Source organism: Rhinatrema bivittatum, chromosome 18 (assembly GCF_901001135.1).
Source record: "Rhinatrema bivittatum chromosome 18, aRhiBiv1.1, whole genome shotgun sequence".
In the NCBI taxonomy this organism is placed as follows: domain Eukaryota; kingdom Metazoa; phylum Chordata; class Amphibia; order Gymnophiona; family Rhinatrematidae; genus Rhinatrema; species Rhinatrema bivittatum.
The window spans coordinates 50,742,484-50,757,085 of record NC_042632.1 but is presented as its reverse complement, the minus strand read 5'-3'; the positions used below and the strand labels follow the sequence as shown (position 1 = coordinate 50,757,085).

Genomic DNA, 14,602 nt, shown 5'->3' with positions numbered 1-14,602 from the left:
TAGCCTGGTAGTTTCTTCCTGCTCTTTTAGGCTTCCATCGTGATCAGAAATCACCTCTGTGAGTCTTGATGTATAACTACCGGGATGGGGTTCCCCCTATAGCCTGGGGCTATAGACCATGGCTCCCTTTGGACCCCAGTAGACATGCAACCTAAATCTGGCCAGCAGGTGTTGCTGTTGAGCAAAGGCTGGGGCTCCTTTGCCACCAGGGCCTGCAGCCTCCTCGGCCCCGGCTGACCCGTGGGAATAGAAGATCTGACCCAGGAATTGAACCCAGCTCCTCTTCATGGCAGCACACAGCACTGCTGCTGAGCTGTCGGGCCAGTCCTGTATATTTTTTTTAACCAAGTGCGTCTGGCTGACGTACGAACCGTGCTTTCCACGTGCAGCCGAATTCAAATCTGTCATGAATAAAAGGAAAGCGTTTACTAGAGGAAGGGGAAAGAAATGCCAGGGCAGCTGATTCTAAAATGGTAGATTAGCTAGGAACTGAGGAAATGGGTAGCAAGCTCCTAGGCTTTTTGCTCTCATGCCTGGGATCACCAGTGTGGTGCTTCTGAAATGTCAGATTGGTGGCCTCAGGCATGCGGAAGAAGAGCGAAACCTTGACCCACTGGCGCGTTTTTTTCCTAACTTTTTATGTATTAGAATGTAACATACCTCACAAGAAATTCTTAACGGAAATGCTAGGATTTCTAAGAAATATCCAACACTTAAACTACAACAGAGAAATATCAAATAATAAATCACAAACTGTACCCCACAATCCCAAGGGGGAGAGGGAGGAGATTCTAGGAAATCAGATATCGGGAGAACACATTAGCGAATGTAAATGAAGACGTAAGACATTAGCAGAAGCCTGGAAAACTACATGGAAGCAGGACTGGCTGAGAGTCCCATTACCATCTCTTATTGCAGATGGACAGGATAACTTCTTCAAATCTATAAAGGCTTCAAGTTTTCCAGCTCAGAAAAGATAGTATTAACCTGAGCGTTTACATAGGTGGCGAAGGAACAAAGCATCAAAAGCAACAACATCTTGGCGAAAAAGCTAGAAATCATTCTTTTTTTTTTCTTGAGTCAATCTGGTTGCATCAGGGAACACACAAATATGCTGACCCACGAATTCTACTAAGGTTTTTTTGAAAATAGATACGAAGAAACAGATCAATGTCCTCTTTAAACAGAAAGGAAGCAAGTAATGTTGCCCTATTTGACTCTTCACCATCCATTCGTTCCAAAACATCCACAGAACTTTGTGTATCGCTGTGGTGCCGAGCGGTCAGGACTAGCCGGAGAACGGACTCCAGGCTGGACTCTGGCAGAAATCTTTGTAAGCTTCTTAACTGGTGAACAATAATAAACAAAACATCTTAGCTAGTTTGTGCAGTTGAACAAAACAGTTGTAACTTACAGTTCGTTATCTCGAAGCTTCCATCTCTCCCTGGGCCTTCCTCATCCCTCAGGCCCTAGCCTTTTATCCCTTCTTGTAGTGATCCATTCGCACGGAGAATCCTTTGCCGGTCCTTGAAGGTGATCTGAGGGAGTTTCTTAAATGCACCCTCATAATCCCCCATGAAAGGCGGCGTAACGATCTGCACTTTCTTTTAAATGGAAGACAGTGCACTTTATTTAGAGGTGGAACTTGCATCAACAGGAATTTCAAGACCTTCAGTAAAATACTTCTTAAGCACCTCCATAGGAGTAGATTTAGGAACCCTTGGAAAGTTTAAGAATCGAAAATTCGGGCACCTAGCTTGATTTTTCCAGTTGTTCAAGTCATCTCTGAGCAGAATACTTTGAATCAAAGTATTAGTCTTAAATTCATCAATCTCATTATTTACCGCAGCAAATGTATTGTTCTCTTTCTTAGAATCTTGCTCTTGCCTTATTGCCAAGATCGTAACGAACTCTGCTAAGGTAGAAATATCTTTCGATGTGGCAGCTAGCGAGGAGGCAAGTCTAGCGAGAACTGCCCACGTCGAATCCAGTGTAACAATAGGAGGGTTAGTAAGAAGAGGTAAAATTGTGTAAGTGGAAGAGAGAGAGAGATCCGGCGACAATGCCAGCTCGTATGCAAATCACCGCTGCAGATTCTCCTTTCCACCACGGCAGCAGTTCCCGCAGTGCTTCCCGCTCCCTCAGTACGTCAGGCTCGGATCCCAAACGTAGGATCAGAGGCAGAGAGTCTGTCAGGAGGGGCGAGGGGAAAGCCCCTCTTCTCCCGCTGGGCCAAGAGCTCTTTTCTCACTTCATGCGGCCCTTGAATGCCACTCCCTCCTCTGAACCTAGACCTCTCTCTCCACAAACGCTTCCATGGTCCGATGAGTCCTAGGAGTCGAAGACATTGCAGGTAAACGTGGTTTCCCTCTCCTTTGAGAAGGCAGTAGTAAAGGAAAGAGAATAAGGAAGGAAAAATGAGCAAGAGCAGCCAGAGCTGTTGGGGAGTCGTGCTGCCATCTTGACTCCTCACTGGCATTTTAACAGGAACGGTAGGACAGACTGCCCTGGCAGTTGCATCGCTCTTCCAGCTTGAGTTTAGGCACGAGTTGGGGGATAACCGCAGGCCAGCTAATAAGTACCACAACACATGCTTACGTCCAGTTAGAAATCATTATTATATTTGCATTCTGGAGAAGTTCATGATGTGTTAAAGGACGCTCAAGGGCTTTCTGATTCGGTTTTTGAAATTAAAAGGTATTCTTTATCTCAGGTATATCATCGCCATTTCTGAATACCAAACTCTCCACTATTAGAAAAGTACAAAATGCAGCTAACTTGCATTAACACTTACTTTATTTTTTCCAGATGCGAACCAAACCAGACAGAGTAAGCTACTTTTTGTATACTTTTATGACTAAGGCTGATGGCATGGGCTGGTACGGTGAAAGGTCTCTGGTTCGATTCCTGAGTCGGGCATTTCACTCCCCCGGATCGGGGGTGCTGTGGGGGCAGTCTTCATAGCTCCTCCCACCAGAGAGAGGAGAGAGAGAGGGGCAAGATGAAGGGAGTCATGATCGTTGCCCAAGGGTGACACCTAGTGGTCAGATACAAGCTCAGTGAGTGCAGGATTGCAGAAGGAGCCCTGGTGCAAGCCCCTGGGCCCAGGACCGTCGCTGCAATGACCAGACTCGATATGTTGGGGAAGGGGGAAAATAATCCTTGGGCAGTTGCAAATGGCGCCAGGATCCCACCTTTGTTCCAGCTGAGCCGGAAACCCAAAGGAGCAGAAAGAACATGCCCGGACCAAAATAGAAACCCTATTTGAAATATTTATCCTCATCTGTGGTCTCAACATTGTAATATTTGTAAGAAAAAGATTTAGTAACGTTACAGAGTTTTGTTCGGTTGAAGCAGCGTAAACGGTGTGTTTTTAAATGTAATGCGTAATGTCCAAGGAGTGCTGCCAAACCAGGGAACCATCTCCGTTTTAGTGAAACAAATTAAGTTGAGATACTTCTGTTGTGGAGGGCAGATCAGAGCTATTGCAACGGGCCAGAAGACTTTCCAAAATCACTTGATATAATTTGGTTGCCAAGTGACTGTCTTTGGGTGACTTTTTGTTTAAATCTTTTTTTTTTTTATTGAACAAAGCATTCATATTACAATATAAAATGTCTGACTTTACAGGAAGGCTGCAGCCAGTTTAATTAAGCATAGCTGTAACTGTGATTCCTTGAAATAAACTAAAGTGAACGGATGCTGTTTCCTTTCACGTGCCTTGTTAGCACTGCTAAAATAAAATGGTACAAGAAATTTAAGAGAGAATTGGGTAGATAGCCTGAGTCCTGAAAGTTGGCAACTTTAAAAAAAAAACAAAAAAAAAAACAACTTCTTAATCTGCCAGAAGAGATCGTCTACCCAGTTGATTTTCTTTAAAAAAAAAAAAAAAAAAAGCAATGTCTGTTTAGTGTTTGCTACAGAGTGCCTGAAAAATGTTACCTGTGCTTTCCCTCCCACACAGTACGCTGAAAGATGACTTAAAACTAAGCAGCAGTGAAGATAGCGATGGGGAGCAGGTATGTGCTTCAGCTGTTCACTCTCGCACAATATTTGGGACACTAAAAACCATGAAACAATGCACTGGAGCAGAGAGAGCCCCGCCTTGGAAGATCAGAGGAGGGAGGTGTCCTGCTTCATCCTCCCCCCCCCCCCCCCCCCCCCCCCCAAGCAAAAAAAAAAAAGGCAGTTCCCTTATCCATCTCCTTATTCCCACAATTCAGCCATCGTGTCTCTATCAGTTTGTGTCTCTGGCCCATCCCCTCTCTCTCTCTCTCTCTCTCCCACAATTCAGCCATCGTGTCTCTATCAGCCCCCCGGCATCCCCGCTACCCCTCCCAGCACTTGTGCTGGTTGGTTCACCTTCCCTGTGCTCAGCAGGAGCCACGCCTCTACCGCTCCCTTTTTTCCTGCCGGCCCTGCGAGCATGTTGAAAACTGACAGGCTTGGCACTTCCTCGTGCATCACAGCATCAGCATCCAGGAAATGCCGACTCGCGAGTTTCCAACATACGTGCTGTGCCGTCACGGCTCTGCTGCTGCTCTTGCTCTCTCTGTGGCTTGTGCGTGGCTGTTTGAGGAAGGTCACATGGACCTTAGTGTTAACAATACCGGGTACTGCCGCGGCAGACTTTAAAGAGCTGCTTGGCCACCTGTCGTATAGGATGTCCAGATGGTTCTCGACGCCAGGACTTCTTCCATTCTATCCTATTCCTGTCATTTGGGGTTGGTGGTCTTAATCTTCCAATAGAAAAAAAGCCAGAATAGAATAAAAAATAGGGTTGGGCTGAAAATGGCCCAAGAACTTAGGAACCATCTTGGCACTCTACAATGAGACAGTAGCATTGGAAAGGTATAACAGGACACGTTTGAACAGAGACAGGATCGTGTCATGTTATGTTTTCTGTAAAGTAGCCAGCTTCTGGAAGGACCCCATTTCTGATTTATATAGGAGCCTAGAATAGGGTGGGCGGTAATTTTATTTTAGGTTGTGTGTTTGTTTGTTTGTTTTTTTTTAACCTTATGGAATTGCTCCCCATCCCCCCCCCCCCCCCTTCCTGTTTAGTAGTTAGGAAAGATTTGAGTTAATATTCAGTTCTTTACAACTGAGATTATGTAAGCTATGACCAGGGCAACATGACACACACATGAAATGGAATATGTATTCATGTGTTTTCATCTTTTTCTTGCAGGATTGTGATAAAACAGTGCCCAGGAATACCCCTGGAAGGTAGGAATTGGTGCTGGCTGCTTATTGTAAAGTGTTAATGGCTGTGTGCAGTCTTCAAAGCAGTGGATGTTGCTTTGAATCAGTTGTGGGCAGACATAGGCGGGCCTCTGACCTTCTGACTGGCACCCGGACACCCACGCGAGGGCTTCTAGAGCAGGGTTTCTGAACCTTTTGCATGCCAGGGACTGGCTAACTCCCTTCCCTACATTGCATGGACTGGCTGCAGTGCGGGGGGATGCCCCAGAAAACTGAAGAGTAGGAGAGAGGACATATGCCTTCCGCCACCCGGTGTTTAACCTTATGGGTCAGTCTTGCAGCTGCTCTGTGTCATTTTAAGAAGGCAACTAGCCAGCTCAAGAAATATTGTTTTCTAAAAAAACAAAACAAATGGTGCTCTTATTCAAACTAACAAAAAAAAAAAAAAACTCTTCCCCCACCAATTGGTCTTTAAAAAAAAAAAAAATCCCTCAATCTCCTTCCCTCTTCCCTGCTAGTCAGCAACACTTGTACAGTTAATCCTTCCACCCCATGACCCTCATTTTTCAGTTGGGGCTGGTCCCAAGGCCCGATATCTGGGAGGGGGAGTAATTGCAGCCGGCATGAAACCAAGTTAGCATCTGCTCCAGTCTCCGGCCCCGCTGTGGCCCCCTCTCTCCTCCTGGGGTCTGAGAGTGGGGAAGACATTGACCCGGTCTCACTGCAGCTCATTTACATTCGGATGTAGCTGTTCATCTCCCGAGGGGGGGTTAGGAAAAATGACTCTGCTGGCCTTCCTCCTGCAATGACCACTGTTCTGTGGTCTGGTGCCGGCTCGTGGATCGGTGATTGAAAACCAGTTCTAGAGCAGGAGAGGCACCATAATGTGGCCTCTGTAAACTTCCTGCCTCTACCTGGTAAACAATTTACCAACAAAAGGGTGCAGCAGTGCTTTAAAACTCACCACACTTTCACCATTAGATGGATTGTGTATTTACTACTGTCAGCAGGTGAACGATCACTATATAAAAGGAACAGCATGCACTTACACTATTGTCTTCCAAGGAAGCCCTTCCGACTTATCAGTACCCTTACGTTTCTGATTGTGTGGATTCTTAATGTAGTTTATTAATCAGAGCTATGTTTGAGCCTATCAGAAACTCTGTATACAGGACAGGTTTGTATTGCTAACTTGAGAGACCATAAGGGGAGGGGGAGCAAGCAAAGTACCTATGGGCTTGAGGTCATTCTGATATCATTCACTTAGTTGGACCTGGGGGAAACTCCCCTGGGGACCGCCAAACACAGCTGTTAATCCTGTACAAGCCATCAGACAGTCTTGCTGCCCTGTCCCCAGTGGTGTGCGCAGATGTGGGCATGCATTAGCAGCCAGGGCTGAAGATCAGGGTCGTGTATGAGCATGCTGAAGACTGGGACGTGACTATATTGTCTTTTGTCATAGGGCCTTCCCTTTGTCCAAGATCTGTCTCCCTGCAAATAAACTGGGAGACTTGAGATGTATCGGTTTGTACTGGTCCACGGGTGATTGTTGGTGTTTTTTGTGTTTTTTTTAAAGTAACTCTGCACCTTCGCAGCACAATAGTGAAGGTGCAGATAATTCCAGGGATGACTCTAGCAGCCACAGTGGGTCAGAAAGCAGTTCGGGATCGGACTCCGAGAGTGAAAGTAGTTCCAGTGACAGCGAGGTTAATGAGCCATCCCGTAGTGCATCACCTGAGGTAAGAGTTTGCTCTGAAGTCCCACAGTCCCTTCCAGGCTCCCTCTGATGCTTGTCTGTGAGTGCTCTTTGACTTCTAGTTCTTTCCTTCGAAGCGCTCATATTTAGCAGGTCTGTTATTGTCAGGGGCAAACTTTAAGGTACTGGTACTATGCTTGTTTCTTGTATTTGATGATTATTTTCCCTTTGATGTTCTTTCTGATCACCCTTTAGAATTATCACCCTGTGCTACTTGTTAATTGTAAAGCCTGTTACTGCATTACGTTTTTCTGTAAACCAAGTAGACATCTTCAACGTTTCTCTTCTGGTTTTTGGATACCCCCCTAGATTGATCACTCTGTGTTCCATGTTCAATGTAAAGCCTGTTGCTGCATTATGTTTTTTCTGTAAACTGAGAAGATGTTCCCAATGTTTCTCGGTATATAAATACCTTAAATAAAAATAAATAAATTTTTTGGGATCCTTTTCTGAAAAGCAGATTCCAGTCTTGCTTTCCCTAGTTCTCTGTAATATAAATTTACAAGCTAAAATTATTCAGTTATTAACTATAACTTTTATAATCCAACAGATATAATCCTTAATAATAATTTTTTGAATGATGAGTGTAGAGATCTCTCTTCTGCTGCTCCAGTAGATGTATAAGAAGTCAAGGAACCATGACTGTAGTAAGACAAAAATGGCTGTGAATACTTTCTGAATCCCCTATCAGTTTGGTGATACTACTAAGTGCAGCAAATCCTTTTACATGGCTGATACTCTTCTGCTGTGGTCCCTTAGAGTCACAGTCCATTATCTCTGATCTTCCTGTCCCATGTTCTAGACTTTTGCTGCTGATAATTCTCAGGTGGTCTTGTATTGCGTCTCTCATCTTTGAAAGAAAATGTTCTAAATTCATTTAATTTTCCAATGCAGTATGATATGCTATGCTTTGATTTTCAGTTTTCTGTAAAGATTACTGATGTTATATTATCAGGCTATGTATTTTCACCCAATCAAAAATGAAATGTTAAAAGCAAATCTTTATATTAATCAATTTGAATGAATGTTTTCAGCCTGAACCACCACCAACAAACAAATGGCAACTGGACAACTGGTTGAACAAAGTGAATCCACATAAAGTATCTCCAGCCTCTTCCGTGGACAGCACTATCCCATCATCCCAAGGCTACAAAAAAGAGAACCAGGAGCAGGGCCCCAGGAGTGGGTATGCGGAGCAGAGTGGCCCCAAGGATTCCAGCTCCTCCGCGTCAGGCCGGGATTCCAAAGCCGCGCAGAAAGGATCGGAGGGCGGCGGCCGCAGCAGGCAGAAGTCCCCCGCGCAGAGCGAGAGCGCCGCGCAGAGGAGGACGGTGGGGAAAAAGCAGCCCAAAAAGGCGGAAAAGGCCACCGTGGAAGAGCCCCGAGGGGGGCTCAAAATAGAGAGCGAAACCACGGTGGAAATGACGAGCAGCATCCCTTCCAATAGGCACAAAGCAGCCACCAAGGGCTCCCGCAAACCCAACATAAAGAGAGAGCCGAAATCCTCGCCCCGGCCCACAGCGGAGAAGAAGAAAAGCAAGTCTTCGGGGAAGCCTTCTCAGAAATCCCGGGAGTTTGTGGAAACAGATACCTCGTCCTCTGAATCCGACGAAAACGAGAACTCGCCCCCTTTGGCCATGACCTTAACCCCCAAGTATTCTGAGAGCAATAGGACTCCTGTGAAAACCTCCGCGGAGGAGGAGGACAGCCTTTTTCGACAGAGATTGTTCTCTCCTATGGAAGAGAAGGAGCTGCTTTCACCCCTCAGTGAGCCTGAAGACAGGTACCCGCTGATTGTGAAGATCGACCTGAGCCTCTTAAGCAAAATACCCGGCAAGCCCTACAAGGAGGCAGAGCAGCCCAAGGCCGAGAAGAAGAGCGTGCCGGAGAAGCACGCAAAGGACGCTCAGAAGCAGATTTCTGAGAAAAGTGCAAGCAAAGGCAAGAGAAAGCACAAGGTGGGTGTTGAGCTCTGTACGTAGAAAGCAGTGGCTAAGCTGGGGATCCGGCAGGGCTTTCTTCCTCTCTCATTCCGCATGAACTTGATGTTCAGAGGCCGATGTAGCCCTTCTTTAAAGACCAACTTCCGTGCCAGTTGTTGGCAGCCCTAGAAATCCAGTCGGGTACAAACGCCTTCCTCGTGGGATGTTTAAAATTAAAGTGTTTGTGAGCCAGCTTGGCAAAATGTTTAAAAAAAAAAACCCCACCCCCTCAACCTCCGTAGCTGGATGCATCCCTATTAAGGCTGGAGGCAGGTGCAGTCTGTAATATCAACTTGTCCCTTTTCTGTTGAAATGGGACGGGCCAACACCTTTGCTTCTATATTATTAGACTTAGAAGTATGCATCATATTGTCGCACTTTATAATATTAAAAGCTGGACAAACAGATGCGTTCAGCAGTTGAGGAATAAGATGTTCAAACTGACTGTTTTAACCTCCTCCTTTCCGAAACACCGACATACACCCAGGAAGATCCGTGCACCACCTTGAATGTTGGAATAGTCCATTGTACGTAGCCCTAAAGGTGGTGATTTAACTGTGCAGCAAATAGGATGGTTACCTGCCCACAGCAGAACTGAAGCCAGCACTGGTAGAGATGGTGCAAAGCACCTGATCCCCCCCCCCCAGGATCTAGATGGGCTCTCATAATTCTTATCCAGTCATTCGGAGGGCCCGAGATCAGTATGCGTGATTTTATGAGCGGGAGTCCTATTTTGTATGCAGCCTGAACTTGCCCCTGCTTTGAAATCCAGCAGCATTCCTGGGCTCAGTAGATCCCTTGGATATTGTTGAAAACCTAATCTTTTTAACTTGTTTCGTGCTTAATTAAATTGTGTGAGCAATCACTTGGAAACCCCGAAATGGCAAAATACAAATGCTGTAGGATGACCATGTAACAGAACGCATATCTTGTCATCTTACTCTCAAGTTATAAGCAAGGTCAAAGTTTGTCAATTTCCTATATTCCGTTTTTAGGTTATGATAATATACAAAACAGCCCTTATTTGTTTATTTAAAACTTTCTTCTAGTCCGCACTTCCTAACATGTATCCCGTGTGGATTACAAAGTTACATCCATAATATACCATATTAAACATGCAAGATAATACTTTAAAAACGATAAAATACAGAAACATCAAAATAAAAAAAAAAACTAATAATTAAAAGCTTCTTCAAAAAATTTTTTCTTCACTGGTTTTCCAAACGTTTTTTAGATCTGACTATTCACGTAGTCCTACTGGTAGTTTATTCCATTCCATAGCTGCTACTGCGGGAAAGACTCGTGGTCTCATTTGGTGCCATTTATACTGATTAGTAACAGGAATGCATAGCTGTAAGGTACCTGTTCTTCCGGGAGTGTAATATTCCAACAACTCTTTAACAGTCTAACAACAGTAATCATCAGTCTAAACCGTGCTCTCCAGTGAAGTTCTTTTAATCCCTGTGAGCCCTGCTCATTTCTGAGGAGCCCGGTCAGAGTCCGAGCTGTAGCGTTCTGCACATGAGTTAGCTTCTCTGACAGACATAGGTACAGTGTGCTGCAATAGTCCAGAGGGCTCAGGGACCAAAGCTTGGACCACTTTCCGAAAACGGCCACAGGGTAAGAAACTTGGGTATATGTTGTAGGACACTGAAAACAGCTTTTCCCTTTCTTTTAGCTTATGATCGTGATTAGAAACCTAGAAAGTCGAGCGGGAGTTAAGACAGCCTTCTCGTTTGGGAGTTTTGTGTGCACTGTTTTTGCATCATGTTAATCAATAACAGTTAAATATTTAACTTGTTTTCATATATTGCTTAAATAGGAAGTGTGGTTTTGTATCTTAATGCTGAAGTAGCGTAGACCTTTGTAGTCGACTTGCTGTTTAACTCAGCTTTTGTATAGGGTGCAAATAGTTGCTAATTTCTTGCATAGAGGGCTGTGGAAGGGTCAGATGCATTACCGTTCAGCGGAAATAGATAAGACTCCTGTATGTTTTATGCTTCCTTTTGTTCAGAATGAGGAGGAAAGCAGAGGCAGTGAAAACAAGAAGCCTAAACTTGAAGAAAAGAATTCATCCAACCACAAGACGTCCAGCAATAGAGAGTGAGTGCTGTACAGTGCTAGTGTTTGGTAGAGATGTGCATTTGTTGGGTATGCGCAAGCCAAACGAACTCAACAAATGGCCCAGTGAATGCACACCCCTAGTGTTTGGGTGACACGAGATCTCCGGCCTCAGCTGATGTTAGACCATGCGAAATCCCATGATTCTTTTTAAGCACGGCTTCTCTCACCTCAGGAATATGCTGCGCGCACACACTAAGGCAGTTTTCAAACTGATTGCCATGGGTAAAAAGCATTTTGCCCACATACGTGACCTCAAAGTGGCTAAAACTCTGCTTATTCTTGCCCAGCTGCTCTGACAGGAAGCATTTCCAGGGTGGTGGTTAGATCGGGAGAGGAAAAAGTATGCACTTTGATGGCATTTTCACCCCACCCAACGATGACATGCGTTACACTATCACACGCAACACTAAGCACCCCTCATTTTAACTCCTCCCATTTGGGAAAAATTTTAAAATGCGCATGCGCACCTCATGATGCAGGCGTCAGGGCCTTAACGCGATTTGATGAATGACCCCCCACAGAGAGCAGTGGTAGGAACAGGCTTTAGAGGTGGAGTTAAAAAACCTGGAAGAGGAGCTGATTTTCATATGGGAATTTATTTACTTGTCTACACAATGTGGTAGAAATTCAGAGAGAGACAACTGGGCAGACTGGATGGGCCCGTTGGTCTTTATCTGCCATCATCCACAATATCATTGTATTACAGGGCAGAGTAATATAGATCTGTGTATTTAAAAATGAATTAAAGATGAATTAAAGATGTGTGCTCTTGAAGAAAACACGGCCAGGAGTACCTTTGCTTGTTTGCGACAGTGCACGTTACTGGACCAAAATGTGCAAATGTGCTTCCCTCTCTTCAGGTCCTCAAAGCAGCCGGTGGTGAAAGAGAAAGGCGTGCTTCCTTCTCCAACCCCTCCAGCTCCACAGAAAGATCCCAAAGCGGAGCACGCCTCCCGGAAGAGAACGGTCAGCCAGTCTTCCCTAAAATCCAGCACCAGCAGTAACAAGGAGAGCAGCGGCAAAAGTAGCTCCTCTTCCAAGCAAAGAAAAACGGACGGGAAAACCTCCAATAATGTGAAGGAAAGCAAGGTGAGGCTCTGGCTGCGCTGCATTTACAAGGTTTGGCTGCCCCCCTGCGAGACGCGGCGCTCGTGTTCCCGGTTCTCGGGAACTTTTGCGGTGACGCCCGCACAGCAGCTGAGAAGGCTCTCCCTGTTCTTTCGCTCCAAAGCCATTGCTTCCGGGAGCCAGAAAGCGCTCTCGCTGTCCACGGTGACGAGGCCATGCAGAACGTGCAGCCGCCTCATCCTTGGTGTGTCCCGGGCATCTGGAAGCCGCCCGCGGCTGCACGCGCTGGTTACGGAAACTGAGACGCCTTTTGGCTCCGGTTGAGTGTCCCCCGCCCAGCTGCCAAGTCCTTTCCTCGTCACTTGGAACCGCTGAACTAAAAACCGATGCCTTCCCCCAGATTAAACCAGTTATGGCGTTGCTGAAAATGAGATGCTGTTTGCTGCAGGGTTCAGGAACAGGACTTGCGTGTCCTCAGCGAGCTCTCAAATTTGCCCTCTCGTGGGAAAAGAAAATGGTTATTTGTCCTCTGAATTGCCGATATGCTGTGGCTTTGCGTATCTAGGAGCTCTAGAGGGGAATTGGTGTCTTGCCCTGGTGGGAAGGGAGGGCTAAAAAGCATCTCTGTATGCGAGTGCAGGTGATCCTACCTATGACTGCTGTGCACTGCAGTAAGAGAGAGAGATCCGTGCACTTTTATTGGACATACAGTAATAGAAAGATTTAGCACAAAATTGGAAACCTGTAAGTAGTAGCACCAATTCATCAAGGTTTCAACCTTGCAGTAACATTGGAGGGGGAGCAATTTTTATTGTTTTTAAGTGGCTCTGTTTTATTTCAGTCTACGGAAATACTTCTGCAGTTTCTCATATTTTAGGGGATTTTCTTAATCTTTTTTTATTAGGAAAAAGCTTCAACCAATTCAACAAATTGTCCTCCGGCAGCTGCAGCGCCTGCAGATAGCTCAAAGTCACGAAGGCCAAAACTAACTTTTGATGACAGGTGAGCCTTGCAAGCTGAGCATTGACCTCCTGTATGTTCTCCGTTCAGTTTGGACACTTCAGTGTATCCTGCAGGGAGGTCTCATCTGCAGAGCTAGCATTCAGTATAAGTGTTTATTCCTTCCCCCAAATCACTGATAGAAATACTGAACAGTGACCCACCAACTGCGAGGGAAACCCCACTCGTCTTATTCCAGCTGGGTTTCTTTTTCCACCTGTTTCCGGGGTTCTCCATTAAGAACTCTCTCTTCTTAGAATTGAAAAGCAGCCTGTCTCAGGATATTTTATTAAAGGCCATAGCAAAGCTCAGCCGAACTGTCTCAATCTTCCATTGCTAACATTTGAAAAGGGTCAGTAAAGGGATATTGAAAACAGCTCGGGGCAAGAAACCCATTTTCCTGGTTCCAAATCATTAACTGAGCAGTTTAGCTTCTGACCCTTGGTTCTGTCTAACCCTGAGATGTTTTTCTTGTGCATTACAGAATTTATTCGGCAGATCATTATTTACAAGAAGCAAAAAAGCTGAAACACAATGCAGATGCTTTGGTAAGGCCCCTGGGACGTTTGCTGCTGTGTGTGTCTTCGTAAGTTGTTTGTCTTACCAGACTTATGGGGATCTGCCCGGGTACTTGTGATCCAAACTGGCTGCAGTCGGAGACAGGATGCTGGGCTTGACGGGCATTGGTCTGACCCGGCATTGGAAAATCTTTTATGTTCCTGCCGCGTTCTGATATTCAGTGACCTCCTTTTGCTCTTCAGTCTGACAGGTTTGAGAAGGCCGTTTTCTATCTGGACGCTGTGGTTTCTTTCATTGAATGCGGGAATGCATTGGAGATAAATGCTCAGGAATCCAAGTCCCCGTTTCCTATGTATTCCGAAACTGTGGAGTTGATCAAGTAAGTTTTGCCAAGCGAGAACTCGGCAGCACGCTGCACACGGATACACGTGCAAAGGGGAAGGGTAGTTGGAGATTAGAATTGATCTCAGAAACACAGACATGATTGGGCACTAAACGGCTGGTATTTGCCCCTAAGTTGTTGATTTCTGTGCAGGTACACTATGAAGCTGAAGAATTATTTGGCACAAGATGCTACCCTGGCAGATAAGCGACTGGCGGTGCTTTGGTAGGTGCAGTAGGGCATTGGGTTGTCCTCTCTAGCCTCCTCTCGAGTGTGTTACACGTTCAGCCATTCATAAGTTAATAGCTAGATATGGTACCACACAACTTTAAGAGAGCATTTGTGTTACAGTGCAAAGATGTGGCATTCTAGCTTTTGAAGACTCCTCATTTTATCTGCTTTAAGAAAGTATTTGAGCTCCTTAAAAAAAAAAAAAAAAAAAAAAAAAGATGCAGAGAATAAGCAGATGAATACTTGTCAGTTAGTAGTTAGTTAAGGAAATGTTGCTGCATTAAATACTCATAATAAGCAGTGCGGTCCCCAGAACTAATCTGGTGCAAACCAGCA

At 45.3% G+C, this 14,602-nt stretch overlaps 1 protein-coding gene across 2 annotated transcripts in view; it reads left to right on the top strand.

The window, feature by feature from the left end:
• Positions 1-14,602, top strand: part of AFF4 (AF4/FMR2 family member 4) — a 77,450-nt gene that overhangs the window by 46,233 nt on the left and 16,615 nt on the right. The window contains exons 9-19 of one of the 2 annotated variants that reach the window (XM_029583256.1): positions 2,809-2,829; positions 3,965-4,019; positions 5,192-5,229; positions 6,782-6,944; positions 7,996-8,919; positions 10,958-11,046; positions 11,928-12,156; positions 13,040-13,137; positions 13,619-13,682; positions 13,896-14,032; positions 14,189-14,260. In XM_029583256.1, coding sequence (XP_029439116.1) covers positions 2,809-2,829; positions 3,965-4,019; positions 5,192-5,229; positions 6,782-6,944; positions 7,996-8,919; positions 10,958-11,046; positions 11,928-12,156; positions 13,040-13,137; positions 13,619-13,682; positions 13,896-14,032; positions 14,189-14,260 — 1,890 coding nt within the window. The remainder of the gene's footprint in view (positions 1-2,808; positions 2,830-3,964; positions 4,020-5,191; positions 5,230-6,781; positions 6,945-7,995; positions 8,920-10,957; positions 11,047-11,927; positions 12,157-13,039; positions 13,138-13,618; positions 13,683-13,895; positions 14,033-14,188; positions 14,261-14,602) is intronic. The other variant, XM_029583257.1, reaches the window with a different exon arrangement.